This window comes from Podarcis erhardii (genome assembly GCF_964252035.2).
Source record: "Podarcis erhardii genome assembly, chromosome: 6".
NCBI classification, from domain to species: domain Eukaryota; kingdom Metazoa; phylum Chordata; class Lepidosauria; order Squamata; family Lacertidae; genus Podarcis; species Podarcis erhardii.
Genome location: NC_138510.1, coordinates 90,436,753 through 90,454,420, shown reverse-complemented (window position 1 = coordinate 90,454,420; position 17,668 = coordinate 90,436,753). Strand labels below are relative to the sequence as shown.

General features: G+C 44.8%; 1 protein-coding gene across 3 annotated transcripts in view; it reads right to left on the bottom strand.

Annotated features, from left to right (window-relative positions):
- Nucleotides 1-17,668, bottom strand: part of ADCY10 (adenylate cyclase 10) — a 69,777-nt gene that overhangs the window by 44,905 nt on the left and 7,204 nt on the right. For all 3 annotated transcript variants that reach the window (XM_081865633.1, XM_081865635.1, XM_081865634.1), the window contains exons 5-12: nucleotides 15,671-15,876; nucleotides 13,132-13,228; nucleotides 10,832-10,920; nucleotides 8,302-8,493; nucleotides 4,747-4,868; nucleotides 4,006-4,082; nucleotides 527-716; nucleotides 285-340 (exon numbers count right to left, since the gene is read on the bottom strand). In XM_081865633.1, the coding sequence (XP_081721759.1) occupies nucleotides 285-340; nucleotides 527-716; nucleotides 4,006-4,082; nucleotides 4,747-4,868; nucleotides 8,302-8,493; nucleotides 10,832-10,920; nucleotides 13,132-13,228; nucleotides 15,671-15,876 (1,029 nt within the window). The remainder of the gene's footprint in view (nucleotides 1-284; nucleotides 341-526; nucleotides 717-4,005; nucleotides 4,083-4,746; nucleotides 4,869-8,301; nucleotides 8,494-10,831; nucleotides 10,921-13,131; nucleotides 13,229-15,670; nucleotides 15,877-17,668) is intronic.

The following is a 17,668-nucleotide window of genomic DNA, read 5'->3' as shown; positions in this document are numbered from 1 at the left end:
GGCATTGCAGCTTTTGAAAGTTCCCCTCTTAAGATTCATTTTGGGGAGGAGGGAGGTGGGGGTTATGTCTGCAAACCTTGCCCCCCCCAACCCTACTGGTACCTCTTTCTGCATGGGTGTTGCTGTTTGGGCTACAAAGGCAACAATAATTGCACCTGAACATCAATAACAGAGCTTATTATAATATGTAACCATTTCACTATCACAGATCCATAGCCTTTTCTCTCTCTTGCTCCAATAAATAATCATCATCAATGTCGCTGAATGAAGGATATGTCACCTACCCAGCAAAGGGTAATATTCGCATCTCTCTCTGCTCAGATATGCTTTGTAAATCATTCTAAAGGAATGAGGACAAGAAAAGGAAACCTCGTAAGTTCTTCAACTCAAATTGGGAGCTGCTTTCGTTCCCTGAGCCCATTCTTTATTCAAAAGTGTCCCACGCCAGGGTTTTAGTAACCCATCATGACAAAAAAACAAAACAAAACCCTTTTATTGCCCAGCTGTACGCGAAGGTAATACTTACGTTTTCTCCGTGACCCCAAGGAATTTATATACTGTCCCAGGGTTCAGAACACCTTTCATCTCAATTAACGGGAGCTCTTCAAAGAAATAGGATGGCAACTTGGATTTGGCGCAAGTGACAGCATCACAGGTCACTACCCCGGGATAATACATCATCATCCGAGCCGCAAGGTTCACTTTCCGGCCGATGACTGTGTCACGGTAGAAACAACAAGGACAAAACATACTTTGTTTTTCTTCTAGCTGGCCTCTTAGCACAGAGAAACAGGAGCGGCGTTACGTCTGGGCCACCTCAAGCACCGCCTTGCCCCGGACAACACTTCTGACAAGACAGAAGTACTGTTTTGGGGGGACAGGGAGCAGGCTGGTGTGGAGGACTCCCTGCTCCTGAATGGGGTGACTGTGCCCCTGAAGGACCAGGTGCAGAGCCTGGGAGTCATTTTGGACTCACAGCTCTCCATGGAGGCGCAGGTCAATTCTGTATCCAGGGCAGCTGTCTACCAGCTCCATCTGGTATGCAGGCTGAGACCCTACCTGCCCGCAGAGTGTCTCACCAGAGTGGTGCATGTTCTAGTTATCTCCCGCTTGGACTACTGCAATGCACTCTACATGGGGCTACCTTTGAAGGTGACCCAGAAACTACAACTAATCCAGAATGTGGCAGCTAGACTGGGGACTGGGAGCGGCCGCCGAGACCACATAACACCGGTCTTGAAAGACCTACATTGGCTCCCAGTACGTTTCCGAGCACAATTCAAAGTGTTGGTGTTGATCTTTAAAGCCCTAAACGGCCTTGGTCATGTATACCTGAAGGAGCGTCTCCACCCCCATCGTTCAGCCCGAGCGCTGAGGTCCAGCGCCGAGGGCCTTCTGGCGGTTCCCTCATTGCGAGAAGCAAAGCTACAGGGAACCAGGCAGAGGGCCTTCTCGGTTGTGGCGCCTGCCCTGTGGAACACCCTCCCATCAGATGTCAAAGCGATAAACAACTACCTGACATTCCAAAGACATCTGAAGGCAGCCCTGTTCAGGGAAGTTTTTAATGTGTGACATTTTAGTGTATTTTTGGTCTCTGTGGAAGCCGCCCAGAGTGGCTGGGGAAACCCAGCCAGATGGGCGGGGTACAAATATTAAATTATTATTATTATTATTCTGCCAGACCAAAAGATCGAACTTCCTGTGGCACAGCAGCAGCAGGCAAATAAATGACAGAAGTGCCGCAGGCCCATCTCATGGAAACTTGCTTGATTCCCTCCCTTCACAGCACTAGGTCTCAACAAGACCTGATGGAGGACTCTCTCTGGGAGGGAGCATCCGAAGCAGGGAGATTTAGAGGTGTGGTCTGACTGTTAGGGCACCGAGTCTTTTTCCTTGTGGCCGCCTACTCTGGATGTCTCAGGGCTCGCCCAGACTTCTGTGTGTCCCTTGCTTAGAAAGCACAGGGGCCAAGTGGTTTTCTGCTTTTCCAGTACAGTGGTACCTCAGGTTAAGTACTTAATTCGTTCCGGAGGTCCGTTCTTAACCTGAAACTGTTCTTAACCTGAAGCACCACTTTAACTAATGGGGCCTCCTGCTGCTGCCGTGCCGCCAGAGCACGATTTCTGTTCTCATTCTGAAGCAAAGTCTTAACCTGAAGCCCTATTTCTGGGTTAGCGGAGTCTGTAACCTGAAGCGTATGTAACCCGAGGTACCGCTGTAGTGGTTTTGCCTTTGCTGCACAGCTTCCCCAGAGAAAACCCACCGCTCTTTAGCACTAAATCAGAGCAAATGGCAATTCATGTTTATAATAATAATAATAATAATAATAATAATAATAATAATAATAATAATAATAATTTATTATTTATACCCCACCCATCTGGCTGAGTTTCCCCAGCCACTCTGGGCGGCTCCCAATCAAGTGTTAAAAACAATACAGCATTAAATATTAAAAACTTCCCTAAACAGGGCTGCCTTCAGATCTCTTTTAAAGATAGGATAGCTGCTTATTTCCTTCACATCTGAAGGGAGGGTGTTCCACAGGGAGGGCGCCACTACCGAGAAGGCTCTCTGTCTGGTTCCTTGTATCCTCACTTCTCGCAGTAAGAGAACCACCAGAAGGCCCTCGGTGCTGGATCTCAGTGTCCGGGCTGAACGATGGGGTGGAGACGCTCCTTCAGGTATACAGGACCAAGGCCGTTTAGGGCTTGAATTCAGTGCTAAACCACAGGAGTTTCCCAGGAGAAAGCAGCAGGGTGTACTGAAGAGTGGATCAGCACTGCATCTTGTTGTTTCTTTAATGTTGCTGTGCATTCTAACACTTTATTTGGTTTTTTATTATTGAACTATTTTGTTGCTATGATATGTTTCTTTTAATGTAAGCTACTTTGGAGGCTTAAACATTTGCATAAATAGAGGACACGGGAAAATAAATAAATAGAGGACATGGGAAAAACCAATGCTATAAGCCAAAAGGATTTCAGCAGCCAGATTTCTACCCCCCCCTTTTTTTGGTATATAAATTTTGCTTTTTAATTATTGTTATTATTTTTAATTCATTACATTATTTTGACAAAGTAATAATCATACATAAATAAGAATAAAATGTGCACCCCACTCCCGAGATCATTCCATTGTGACTATCCAACCTCCCAAAATTTCAGCACCTCTTACAATGGTTTGACCCCTTTCCATTTTAACAGTACAAGTTCTCCAAATACCCTTCAAAATCATTTCTCCTGCATAATCAATGTTTTACCTTAATGGCACATGTAAATTTATCATTACTAACTATATCCCACACCTCTTTATACCATTCTTCCATTTTATATTCTGCTTGCCCCTTCCACTTCCTAGCTATCATAATTTGTGCAGCTGTCAATAAATTTGTGAGCAAGACCTTCGTAGCACGCAAACTTTCCACCCCATCGTAAGCAGCAAGATTTCTGCCCAGTTGTGCGGTACGGGAGAATCCTTAGAAGCAACAACCTAGAGAAGGCAACCCACCAAGAGATGATGATGAAGAAGAAGAGTTTGGATTTGATATCCCGCTTTATCACTACCCGAAGGAGTCTCAAAGCGGCTAACAATCTCCTTTCCCTTCCTCCCCCACAACAAACACTCTGTGAGGTGAGTGGGGCTGAGAGACTTCAGAGAAGTATGACTAGCCCAAGGTCACCCAGCAGCTGCATGTGGAGGAGCAGGGAAGCGAACCCGGTTCACCAGATTACGAGTCCACCGCTCTTAACCACTACACCACACTGATGAAACACTAGTTGGGTTGAGCAGCAAGGCAAAGGCTCCAGGCAGCGGTAACTGAAGCAGGAGTCTGCAGATGAAGGAAGCCGGTGCTGGGAGTTTGCCAAAGCACAGGCCATGAGGGGGCGAACAAGGAAGCAGTGCAGGGAAGCACTGAGGTGGGAGCAAATCTTCCACTTACTGCACGAACATTCATAAAACTGGCCTTGAACACAGGGAAGGTACAAGAGGCTACAGTCACAATACCTGTGTATTCATGTCTCAAACGATGGCCAACTACTCCACAGAAAACTGGCCCACTGGTGACTCCAATGGAGACAAGTCTGAAAGCACAAGAGAGAGAAAAGGTTAAGGTTAACCCTTGAACGGTTAAGTCCAGCCAAAGGCGACTATGGGATTGTGGCGCTCATCTCACTTTCAGGCCGAGGGAGCCAGCGTTTGTCCACAGACAGCTTTCCGGGTCATGTGCCCAGCAGGATTAAACCACTTCTGGTGCAACAGAAACACCATGATGGAAACCAGAGTGCACAGAAATGCCGTTTACCTTCCTGCCACACTGGTACCTATTTATCTACTTGCACTGGTGTGCTTTCGAACTGCTAGGTTGGCAGGAGCTGGGACAGAGCAACGGAAGCTCACCCCATCACGGGGATTTGAATCACTGACCTTCTGATTGGCAAGCCCAAAGGGCTCAGTGGTTTAGACCAGAGCACTACCCGCGTCCACCCGTGTCAATGTGCTCCCCAGCCCAGTTCTGTAGAATCATGTGAACCTTTTGTCTCTAGAAAGTGCTTTTTATTCCTGCATTATGCAATATTGCACCTACAGTAAACTTGCAGGGTTCAGTTCTGAGGGGAAGTGCTACCCAGCTCGCCTAGCCCAGTCGGGGCTGAAGTGGATGAGTCCAGTTGGTGACACTGGCTCAAGGGCGATGCTGACACCCGTAACCCTGCCAAAGACATCTCCCCGGCCCACTCGGTCACTTACCTTACTTTCATGAGAGCAGTGGAACAGAAAGCATGGATTTTATTGGCACTGTCCAGAGCATTTGCACCTTCGTCAGACTGTTTATCCCCAGGAAGGCCAAAGATGCAAAGCAACGTGCAACCCTTATGGGGACGGGGGCAAGAACATCGGAGAAGATGTTATAAGAGCAGCTTATTGCCATTTGCAAAATGCAGGTATTTATGCACGTAGGGTTTCTGTGTGCAGATTTTCAGGCTATGGTCTCCCAAAGCAGCCATATAAAATTCTAAAATAATTGTCCCATAAAAATAATACATGAAACAAAGCTAAGTACAATGGTACCGCGGGTTACAGACGCTTCAGGTTACAGACTCCGCTAACCCAGAAATAGTACCTTGGGTTAAGAACTTTGCTTCAGGATGAGAACAGAAATCGTGCAGTGGCAGTGCAGCGGCAGCGGGAGGCCCCATTAGCTAAAGTGGTGCTTCAGGTTAAGAGCAGTTTTAGGTTATGAACGGACCTCCAGAACAAATTAAGTTCTTAACGCGAGGTACCACTGTAGTAAAGGTAAAGGGACCCCTGACCATTAGGTCCAGTTGTGACCGACTCTGGGGTTGCGGCGCTCATCTCACTTTATTGGTCAAGGGAGCCAGCGTACAGCTTCTGGGTCATGTGGCCAGCATGACTAAGCCGCTTCTGGCAAACCAGAGCAGCGCATGGAAACACCGTTTACCTTCTCGCTGGAGCGGTACCTATTTATCTACTTGCACTTTGACGTGCTTTCGAACTGCTAGGTTGGCAGGAGCAGGAACCGAGCAACGGGAGCTCACCCCGTCGTGGGGATTTGAATTGCCGACCTTCTGATCGGCAAGTCATAGTCTCTGTGGTTTAACCCACAGCGCCACCCGCGTCTCACCACTGTAGTAGAAAACCCTAATGTCAAGTAAACCATACAATAAAATAGAAGAACACTATGTTTTCAGCACTGGCGGTTAGTTCTGACAGAGAGGGTTTGCAGTGAGGATGTCTTAACGCCAACTGGCTATCCACCAGCTCTGAGGGAGATGTTGCCCTGATTCAAATCCTGGCTCATTCGTGGAGCTCACTGGGTGATGTTGGCCGATCGCTGCCTCTCAGCCTACCTTGTAGACTTTTGGGAAGGAGAAACTGGGAGGGAGGAAGAAAGATGATTCTTCTTTTCTTGGAAGAAAAGTGGGTTAGTAAACGTGTTAATTAATACTGCACTGTATTAATTCCTTTGGGGAATTATAGGGACAGAACTACCCAAACTGTATAGAAATTTATTCATGTTTGCATCTCCAGTGGCAAGAATGTGACTTGCCCAAAAATGGAAAGAAGAAGAAGTTCCAGCAAAGGAAGAACAGATACAAAAACTTATGGAATATGCAGAAATGGCAAAACTTACCGGAAAAATAAGAAATCAAGATAGCAAACTTTTTATTTAAAAAAATGATAATGGTTTATTGAATGTTTACAAACAAACTGTAAATAGATAAAAACATTGGCAGGACTATTGTAGAAACCTGCAGTTTTATAAAAACTAACTTAATTTGCTAATTTATTCATCTACTTTAAAAACATACTCTTATAATATATATTTAAAGTAGATGGATAAATGGGCAAGTTAAGAAGATATTAAAAATAAATTTAAGGAACCGCAGAAAGAAGGGGAAGGAAGTCAAGTTTTGAAATGTTAAAATGATTGTAAAATTATTGAAATGTATACAACTGAAAATCATAAATAAAATATACTAATAATAATAATACTGCACTGTTAACAGTTGCAGAATGTGGAGCAGGGAGGGAATGTGAGGCATGTTTGGTTCACATAGCCATTTCCGAACTGGAGAGGAGAGGGGGTTGCGGGCTAGGGAGGCGTGGCCTGGTCCATTTAAGGCCAGGCACGACCAGGGACCACCCTCTTTGCCCCATTCCAGCTGACCGGTTTTCCCATCCCACCCACCCTTTAGGCTTAGCTAGCTATAACCTTGCTATGGACTCCGGTTGGTCGCCGCAAGGGGCCTGGTAGGAATTTTTCCAACTTGGCGCACTTCCAGCCTTTTGGTTTTTTCGCCTACCTCGTAGCAAACGTCACAACTTCCTCGGTATTGATGGTTAGGATTGGCTGGGGTAATTGTTATGCAAATGAAGGGGGGAGGAAGTGCCATCACCTTCCCCCAATGAAAAGGGTAGTCCGGTAGAGGACTCCGGGGGGCATTGCCTTGTCCAAAACCTAGGGAGGTAAGGGTCCGGCACGCCCCCGAGCGGTGACACCCGTGGGATCCTAGTTGGTGTACTTCAACAGGACCCCCACGGCTTGTGGATAACCCTTCCCGGTCTCCATGCCGAGTAGTCGATAGGAGCCAATGCCTAAGGCCAATACCTTCCTGTAATCAATAAAGTTGTGGCCTTTTTATGCCCATTAACCTTAAATAATGTGTCCTGTGTCTTCATTTCACATGGGGGAGGGGACTTGCCACGCAATGCCACTGACACCTCTGCCATCCCCAGAAGGGTTGGTGCATCCTGTTTCACTGCTTGGGCGATACAGGAAGTACCACTTCCACCATATCTGTTGCCACCAGCCCCACTTCTCCTCCTGCTCTGCCGCCTTTGCCGCTGGCAGAGGAGTGCTGCCAATATTGCCGCATGTCCAAATTACACACAATCTCGTGCGCTTGTGAGATGTCTCATAATTCTGGGTGTAATTTAGCCGAAAACTGTGCCCCTACCAGCGACGTTACTGTGTCCGCGTTGGGGGCAGGAGTTGCACCCACCGGGCTGCCGCCTCGGGGGCTTTCATCACCTGCTACTCACACCACATGACTGCAACAAAATTTCTCAAAGACCTACTTTGGCGCTCAGTATGTTTCCAATCACAATTCAAAGTGTTGGTGCCGACCTTTAAAGCCCTGAACAGCGTCAGCCCAGTATACCCGAAGGAGCGTCTCCACCCCCATCATTCAGCCCAGACACTGAGGTCCAGCTCCAAGGGCCTCCTGGCGGTTCCCTCACCATAGCTGTCAACTTTTCCCTTTTCTTGTGAGGAATCCTATTCGGAATAAGGGAATTTCCCTTTTAAAAAAGGGGACAGTTGACAGCTATGTCCCTCACTGCGAGAAGTGAGGTTACAGGGAACCAGGCAGAGGGCCTTCTCAGCAGTCGCGCCCGCCCTGTGGAACGTCATCCCATCAGATGTCAAGGAAATAAACAACTATCTGACTTTTAGAAGACATCTGAAGGCAGTCCTGTTTAGAGAAGTTGTTAATGTTTGATGTTTTATCGTGCTTTTAATATTCTATTGGGAGCCGCCCAGAGTGGCTAGGGAAACCCGGCAAGATGGCGGGGTATAAATTATTATTATTATTATTATTATTATTATTATTATTATTATTATTATCTGAGGGCACAGCTCAAAAGTGCCCACAGCTACCCTGATGACATGCGTACATCATATAAAGAATGTCTGTAGGACCCTCCATCCTACAGTGATCCGTGCCAATCCCAACTCTTGCCACGCTTTGCTGATAAGGACCATGCTTGTAGGTGACTCACTTTGTCAAACATGAAGACCTTGTTAATCTTGCCACTGAGCGGGTATATGATCGCCGCGATCTTCGTGTTGGCATCCTGAATGGCCTTACAGAGATGGTGAGTGTTGGCGCTTTCGTCAAACTGCAAATTCACAAAGACGATCGTCACAGGTCGAAGCTCTGATAAATATTCCAGGGGCTGGTTGTCATCGATCTGAAAAACAGGACAGGAGAATGTACAGGATGAGCAGTAAGACATGTTGGAAATGCAAAGATAAAGATGGAGATTTTTATCACATGTGGTGGACATGTGAGAAAATGAAACAGTTTTGGGAACAGATTTATAATGAATTGAAAAAGATATTTAAATACACTTTCCCGAAAAAGCCGGAAGCTTTCTTGCTAGGCTTGATGGGAGAGGAAATAGAGAAAGCAGATCAAAGGTTATTTATGTATGCTACGACTGCTGCCAGAACTTTGTTAGCCCCAAAATGGAAAGTACCAGAATTACCAACAATAGAGGAGTGGCAGACGAAGGTGGTGGATTATGCGGAATTAGCAAAACTGACCTGTAGAATCCGAAATCAGAAGCAAAATTCCAAAAAGATTGGAGTAAATTTATGGAGTACATCAATAATAACTGTAGAAATCTGAAGACTCTGGCAGGACTGAAATAAATCTTACGATGTAGATAGGATTGGATACAATAAGAAACTGTAGAAAAGTAACTGACATAAGAAAACCTGTTGAAGGGAGGGAAGGAAGTCAACACTCAGCAGAGTGTGGGGAAAGAAGGTGGGTAAATGATTGTTGAAATTTTACTGTATTTTGTTTGTTTGTATTAAACGAAACATCAATAAAAAGCATTTTTTCAAAAATCTGAAAAACAGGATGGACAGAGATGACTTTTCCATGAAGGTGTAAGTGATGAGGGCAGGCAGAAGCAGATCTAGGGGAGCAAGATCAGAGTTCATTGATAACTGGAAACCTCTAAAGAGTTCCCATATTTTTCGCTCTATAACACGCACCCGACCATAACACGCATGTAGTTTTTAGAGGAGGAAAATCTGTAGGCATGCCACCCGTAGGCATTTCCTCCATAACACGCACAGACATTTTCCCTTACTTTCTAGGAGGAAAAAAGTGAGTGTTATGGTGCAAAAAATACGGTATTTAAAAAGTAAGCGTCGCAATCTGAATTCGGTAGCAGCTTTTGAATAAGCTCTGTAAATAAAGATTAAATGGGTTAAAACAGATATATATACATAGATGTATATTCATATTTTATTATGATTTTGCTGACAAATTTAGGTAATAGGTTTATATTAAATAGTAGGTGGACATAGCAGACGACACAGAGATTTCTCCAAGTGGTTCTTTATACAGTGGTGCCTCGCAAGACAAAAAGAATCCGTTCTGCGAGTCTCTTCGTCTAGCGGTTTTTTTGTCTTGCGAAGCAAGCCCATTGACGGATTAGCGGATTAGCGCTATTAGCGGCTTTTAGCGGCTTATCGGCTTAGCAGATAAGCAGATAAGCGGCTTAGCGGCTTAGAAAAAGGGGGGGGGAGAAAAAAACCCGCAGGAACTCACAAGACATTTTCGTCTTGCGAAGCAAGCCCATAGGAAATTTGTTTTGCGAAGCGCCTCCAAAACGGAAAACCCTTTCGTCTAACGGGTTTTCCGTCTTGCGAGGCATTCGTCTTGCGGGGCACCACTGTAATAAGCTGGAACTGAACAGCAAACAGCTCAGCCGGCCTGCTTTTATAGGCAGCCGGCTGTCAACATTGTAACAACCACCCAGGGCTTCCCGCCTAAATTAACTGACGTGGACCTGAGTGAAAACTATATACATGATACTTCTGGTGGCCAGGGTGAGAACTTCAATACATAAAGTTTATGAGAGTGAAAAGATGTTGAGAGGACGGGAACTCAAATTTATGAAGATATATACTTCTTTGATGGAAGTTTTATTTTGATGAGTTTGATTTACAAACTATGTAAATCAGTGTAAATGTCTTTGTATGTATGTAAAATGTCTTTGATGTATGGATGTAACTATGGTTAATAAAGCATTTAAAAATAAGAAAATAAAAGAACTTGGCCGGTATATATGTCGTGTCTGTCTTGTTTAGGGGAAATAATACACACAGAATGACAATAGCACTACCTGTTTGCAACACGCCACGTAATACAGTGGTGTCTCGCAAGACGAAATTAATCCGTTCTGTGAGGCTCTTCGTATAGCGGTTTTTTCGTCTTGCGAAGCAAGCCCATTGACAGCTTAGCGGATTATCACTATTAGCGGTTTAGCGGCTTTTAGTGGATCAGCTGATAAGCGGCTTAGGGCTTAGGAAAAGGGGGGGAAAGGGGAAAAACCCCGCAGGAACTCGCAAGACATTTTCGTCTTGCAAAGCAAGCCCATAGGGAAATTCATCTTGCGAAGCGCCTCCAAAACGGAAAACCCTTTCGTCTAGCGGGTTTTCCGTCTTGCGAGGCGTTCGTCTTGCGGGGCACCACTGTAGTAAGAAAGCAACCGTCAAGCACTGAAGTACCTTCTTTAGGATATTCCTCATCACGTATTTTCTCAAACACTTCTCAAGTTTGTCATTTGGAGGCAACACAGAGGCATTTCTCAAAATCTCTAGGGAGGAAAGGGGAGAGCATTTTCATGGAGGAAAGAAAGACGTGATTAGGAAAGTTTAGAACAGGATGGAAGCTTCTCCCGATATGCGCAGCACCCATGCACCCACCTGCGTATTTGTGCAGGGCTGCGCAAAATGTATGGGGGCCAGTTACAACTCCACAAATTGCCAGTTGATTATCCCTGCGCTAAGTGATTTTGGGGTGGTGGAGGGTCTGGTGCCATTTGCTTGAGCCATTATGTATATATGTCACTAGACATCATACGTATTTATGTTAGGCAGCTATTACACCTTCTGCCCGGACACTGAGGTCCAGCGCCGAGGGCCTTCTGGCGGTTCCTTCCCTGTGAGAAGCCAAGTTACTGGGAACCAGACAGAGGGCCTTCTCGGTAGTGGCACCCGCCCTGTGGAACGCCCTCCCACCAGATGTCAAAGAGAACAACAACTACCAGACTTTTAGAAGACATCTGAAGGCAGCCCTGTTTAGGGAAGCTTTTAATGTTTAATAGGTTATTGTATTTTAATATTCTGTTGGAAGCCGCCCAGAGTGGCTGGGGAAACCCCGCCAGAGGGGCAGGGTATAAATAATATATTATATTATGATTATGATTATGATTATGATTATGATTATGATTATGATTATGATTATGATTATGATTAACTAACTAAATGCCCAACCAACGTTTAAAATGTAAAAAGACAGGTGTTTTTGATGCAACAGACTAACCCTCTGTAATATCTTGGACTAAATGAGTTGTTCTGTGAACACAGGGAATAAGTGAATGAGTTAAGAGTTTCTTGGTCTGTCTGAGTGTGTTTGAGGAGGAGATTAAATTTTTTAGGATAATGCCTTAGAGCTTCCTTATGGCGAGAGGCCCTTTCCTTTCCTTGACAAGGGCAAAAAATGATTGCATGAGCGCTGTCTGTGCACATGAAAGAAACGGTCTCTCTGTGTTGCCACCTTTCAAGCACTGGTGCTTTGTGCCCCATCTCAAAACTGGGCATATGTTTCCTAGGAAATCTTCTACATTTGCAATTTATTGCATGAAGCATTTGATGTGTGGTATGACTTGAACCTGTGGCTTGGCTCCTTTCTTGAAAGTTCTGCTCTTTACGAAGACAATTTGCTGCCTTTGATATTTGTAGTGCAGGCGCAGTGGGTTAAACCACAGAGCCTAGGACTTGCCAATCAGAAGGTCGGCGGTTCGAATCCTCGTGACGGGGTGAGCTCCCGTTGCTCGGTCCCTGCTCCTGCCAACCTAGCACTTCGAAAGCACGTCAAAGTGCAAGTAGATAAATAGGCACCGCTCTGGCGGGAAGGTAAACGGCGTTTCTGTGCGCTGCTCTGGTTCCCCAGAAGCGGCTTAGTCCTGCTGGCCACATGACCCGGAAGCTGTACGCGGCTCCCTCGGCCAATAAAGTGAGATGAGCGCCGCAACCCCAGAGTCGGTCAAGACTGGACCTAATGGTCAGGGGTCCCTTTACCCTTTACCCCTTTATATAGCCCAGTCTGAGTTTTACCATGTGTGAATAGTACTGTTTGATACTGCAGAGGACTTATGAACATATAGATAAGGAAGGCCTTGCCCAGATCTGTGTAACAGACAGGGGGAAAAATTGTGTTGTCTTACGGCTCGTCTACATTTCTGCTTCTGTTCCCATGCCTAGAAAGCACAGTTTCAAGCAGTTTTCAGCTTGGCTCGCACTTTCTAGGCATGAGTCCAAGCAGTTTCCTCCTTGCCCCTTGGGAAAGCCCCACTTTTTAAATCAGAACAAACCTCAATCTGCAGAAAACCCGATTGCTATTTGCTTCGACTGAGCACTAAAAGAGCAGTTTTCCCTGGGGGAAAGAGGTGTGGATAATCCCAAAGGGTGAGTAAACCCTTAGAAACGATGGGTATAATGCAATCCGAAATATCCTAATGTGTTGTTTTTTTAATGTATGCAGATTATAAAATGATCTGCAATGATATGACATGTGCTTTGTATGCATATAGTTTCAGGTTCACTCCGTAGCACTTATTTAATGTATTTTAGGGCTCTTCCCTATTATTGGTGCCTTTGCCTTCTGGTTCACATTGGGAGGCAGATTTCGCCTGCAGAAAATGAGAATGGGAGCCCCCACCATATGACTTGCTCCAGCCCAGCGCCCATTCAAGGGACATCTATGGACCTCTTTCTAGACATCTTAGAATAGCCAAAGAACTCACCAAAATTGTCACAGATGCGGTTTTGGTACAGGTACTGTGTGCATCTATCAAAGAACTCCTCAGTGTCAAAATCCAGGGTATTTCTAATGTATCGAACCTGGCAAACAGAATTACAGCTGTTTAACCATCTTCACCCCTGTTTCTGCCAGATATGACCTTTGTCAGTCAACTTCCCAACATTAATCTCTCCCCGCACCACGAGACCCCAAGCACACTTCCTTGGATGCAAATTACCATCACATTCCCCCCTTATCTGCCTCCTCATGTCCCTACCCTGTTCAGCACCAGTATTATTTTTAAGTCCAGCTACACATGTAATAGGAGGGACGTGGGTGGCGCTGTGGGTTAAACCACAGAGCCTAGGGCTTGCCAATCAGAAGGTCGGTGGTTCGAATCCCGGCAATGGAGTGAGCTCCCGTTGCTCGGTCCCAGTTCCTGCCAACCTAGCAGTTCGAAAGCATGAAGTGCAAGTAGATAAATAGGCACCACTCCGGCAGGAAGGTAAACGGCGTTTCCGTGTGCTGCTCTGGTTTCGCCAGAAGCAGCTTAGTCATGGTGGCCACATGACCCGGAAGCTGTCTGTGGACAAATGCCGGCTCCCTCGGCCTATAGAGCAAGAGTCATCCCCAGAGTCATCCTCGACTGGACCTAACGGTCAGGGGTACCTTTACCTTTAGACATGTAATTTTCTTACAGTTACAAATCATAAATGCTTTGGGTTGTTTTTCCCCCACTGTAAACCTTGTATGTCACTGCAATGCATTGCTCTGAAGTCATTTCTGCACCACGTAATGTAATTTCAGCCCCCCAGTTTCCCCCACAGACCTGTCCCTGTCCCTGTCCCTGTCCCTGTCCCATATTTTGCCCAACCTGTCCTTTATCTTGCCTGACCAAAGGTGGCAACCCTAGCTAAGGGAGGAATACTTCCCTTCTGAGTTAGTGGGGAAAGCTACAACCAGAACACCTGCGAGGCTGAGCCCTGGGGAACAGAAAGAAGCTCTGCCAGGAGGTGGTTGGGATTGGGAGGACAACGCAATCCCTGTTCCTGTATGAAGCACCCTCTATCACTCTCCTTGTTCCCAGGGCTAGGAGGAGGAGCAGGCGAGGAATTACAGAGCTTCAACAACACACCTGCGCCAGGACCATCAACCCTCTGGGTGGCCTTGCAAGGCTGACCAGGGTGGTGCTATTAATCCTGACCTGATTCCATCCCTCCCTGGAGAATACATTCTCCTCCCCCAGTTGCACAAAGAAATAAAACATTACACTGTGATGGGAGGAATTGCTACTGCTTGTGAAAAATTCTCCTTCTGATTCTGTGCGTGGAATCCTCCATTTTTCAAGAGTTGCCTTCAACAGAGAAGTCATTCCCCAGGGATGCCCACAATGCCCTGAATGCGGAAGGTCCCGGCCTCACTCTCCAGCTTCATTGGTGTGGGATAGACTCTAGACGAAGGGCTTATCACACTAACCTTTCCTCCACTAACCTTTCCTCCGCTCTTTCCAGGCATGCTCTGTGATTTAAAGCTCTGTGTCCTTTTTTCCACTCTGGATCTTCCCCCATGATAATCTGCTCTTTAAAGCACAAATGGAACAAAGAGCAATCTGTGGGAAACCCGCATTGACTTTTGTTCTGATTCAGCTTTAAAGAGTGGGCTTTTGCAGGGAAAGCTCAGGGCAAACAGCAGCAGCAGCAGCAACACAAATGCTTGGTCACAGAGTATTAAAGTGTGGACCTCTACCTGGAAAGAATGGAGCCAAAAGTAAGTGTGGATAAACCCTAAGATCACAGAGAGTAGCTGCCTTTTCTAACAAACAGCACTAACCTGGGAGGGCCAAGGATCTTGAACTCAGCCATGTTCTATTTCCTCCACCAGAAGTTTAAACTTTGTTTTTCTTTTTTTCCAAAAAAAAATTATTGATTTTCCAAATTTATAAACAAACAAACAAACAAAAATCCTAACTGTAATAATTCCACTTTTGTTGACATTATTAAGTGACTTCCTCGATTCCCCCTGGCTGAATTTCAATGTACCGTATTTTTCGCTCTATAAGACGCACCAGACCACAAGACGCACCTAGTTTTTGGAGGAGGAAAACAGAAAAAAAATATTCTGAGTCTCAGAAGCCAGAACATCAAGAGGGATCGTTGCGCAGTGAAAGCAGCAATCCCTCTTGCTGTTCTGGCTTCTGGGATAGCTGCACAGCCTGCCTTCGCTCCATAAGACGCACACACATTTCCCCTTACTTTTTAGGAGGGAAAAAGTGAGTCTTATAGAGCAAAAAATACGGTGTATCATTGTGATGGTTTTCCAAAACTAATTTCTCATAAAATTTACTTAATCAAATAACATCTTTCTTCCTTTTCATAATAAGTTTAAACATATTATTCTATAACATCACATATTTAAATCCTAAGCCAATCTGGTACTTGCAAGTATTTCTAATTAAGTTATTAGAAGTTTAAACTTTGGGTAGAGAGAAAGGATGCCAGAACAGGCAGCGGCAAGCATGTTGTCCACCGCCGGCACCCACCCACCTTAACAGCTCGCTCATCTTTGATTTTTTCCACCTCAATTAATTTCCGGTCGCAGAGCTCCCAGCAATTTGGTGACAGGATAATTTCACTTGCTTTCGCCAAGTTCTGGGCCAACCGCACTTCATCCACTGCCCGGCCGATTACCAGGAAATACTGGTGCCTGTTGTCTCCGACCACAACTTTTGAGATGTGACCTGCAGATAATCCTGTAGAAAGGTATAATATCGTAATCCGTTTGAACACCTTACAGAAATGGCTAGATTAACAATGGAGAGATTGCATGAATGAAAACATATAAAACAAAACAAAATCTAAAGGGACAGCATACAACACGGACAAAAATTAGTAGCTGGGGATTGAAATAATATTTGCTGCAGCAAAAGATGTTTGTTAAGCATCCCAGGTATAACATGAAATCATACGTGGCAATGGAAATTAATTCAATAGTTCATTTTGCATGGATATAATTCCCACCATATCTAGGGCCACAGCATATTCTCTTGTCAGTGGTGCAGCTGGGACTTAATGGTCTTTTTAAAAAAATTATCTTTATTAGTTTCAGTTAGAAAAAGAGAAGTCTATATATACAACAATATTCAATACAAAAGCTGGAACAAAGAAGAAAAAAGAAAAAAGAAAAGATAAGGAGAAAAAAGTACATAATTTTATACAATTCTTCTGTATGAATATAATAACAAATTGTCTTTTATGTTCATACAAATACAATTTCGTAAAAAGAAAGCAAAAAGAAAAAAAGATTTCTATAAATAAACTTTAAAAAGACTTCCAAAAATTCTCGTTTACTATGTCTATTCTTTCCCTTATAATGTGCAGCCTCATATTACATTCAGTTATCTTCATATGTCCTAACATAATATTATTTACACTTTTTGTTTTGCAAAAATCAGTCTAGCTCTGCCAAGAGAATTTCATTCTTATAATGATTTTTTAAGTATTCTTTAAATATTCTCCATTCCTTATTGACTCTCTGTTTCGTGTCGTTTCTTACTCTTCCTGATAACTTTGCCAACTGAAGGTGTTCTTTCATTAGAGCTTGCCACTCTACTATTACGGGAACAGTTTCGTTCTTCCAATTCCTCCCTTAATGGTCTTAAGGGTGAGGGGGATTTAGGTCTATCAAAAATGCTTTCTGACTTGGCCCTTCCCTTAGGTTGCCATATTTCAAAAAGTGAAAATCCAGAAACAAAAGTTGTTGAGCTACTTTAAGGACATTCACCCCAGAATCTACACTCCTGATGTTAAGTTGTGGGCGAACATATCAGACGACACAGCGATTCTTCAAACAGGTCTTGTTTATTCACAGGCCAGAACAGAACTGAATTGAAGGGTTCAGTCAGCCTGCTTATATAGAGCTCCAGTACAACGTTACTGTAACAACTTTCTAAAACTATCCAATCACTGAACATCACTTTCAATCCCTTATTTGCATAACTATCTACAGTATCCCCCTGCTGACCCAGGGTGAGAACTTCAGTACATAACACCTGACATTTCCTAGACATTTCAGTGATTACTGCCCGGACACTGTTTCCGACGGCCAATGCCAAGGTATGTCCGGGAAATTCCAGATGTATGGCAGTGTGACGTTTCCTCCTTATGGCTCCTTACAGTCTGGAGAACAAGGAGCTACTCTGTCCCAAGTCAAATCTTAAAAAACGTAGCATAAATACTGACAACTGGGAAACACTGGCCTTGGAGTGCTCCACTTGGAGAACAGCCTTTACCAAAGGCTTTGAAGACACTCGAACTCAGGACGCAAGGGAGAAACGTGCTAAGAGGAAGGCACACTTGGCAAATCCACACCGCGATCAACTCCCACCCGGAAACCAATGTCCCCACTGTGGAAGGACATGTGCATCCAGAATTGGCCACCACAGTCACTTACGGACTCATTGTTAAAACCATGTTTATGGAAAACGATCTTACTCGGCTACGAGTGATCGCCAAAGAAAGTGTTATGTGCTGAAGTTCTCAACC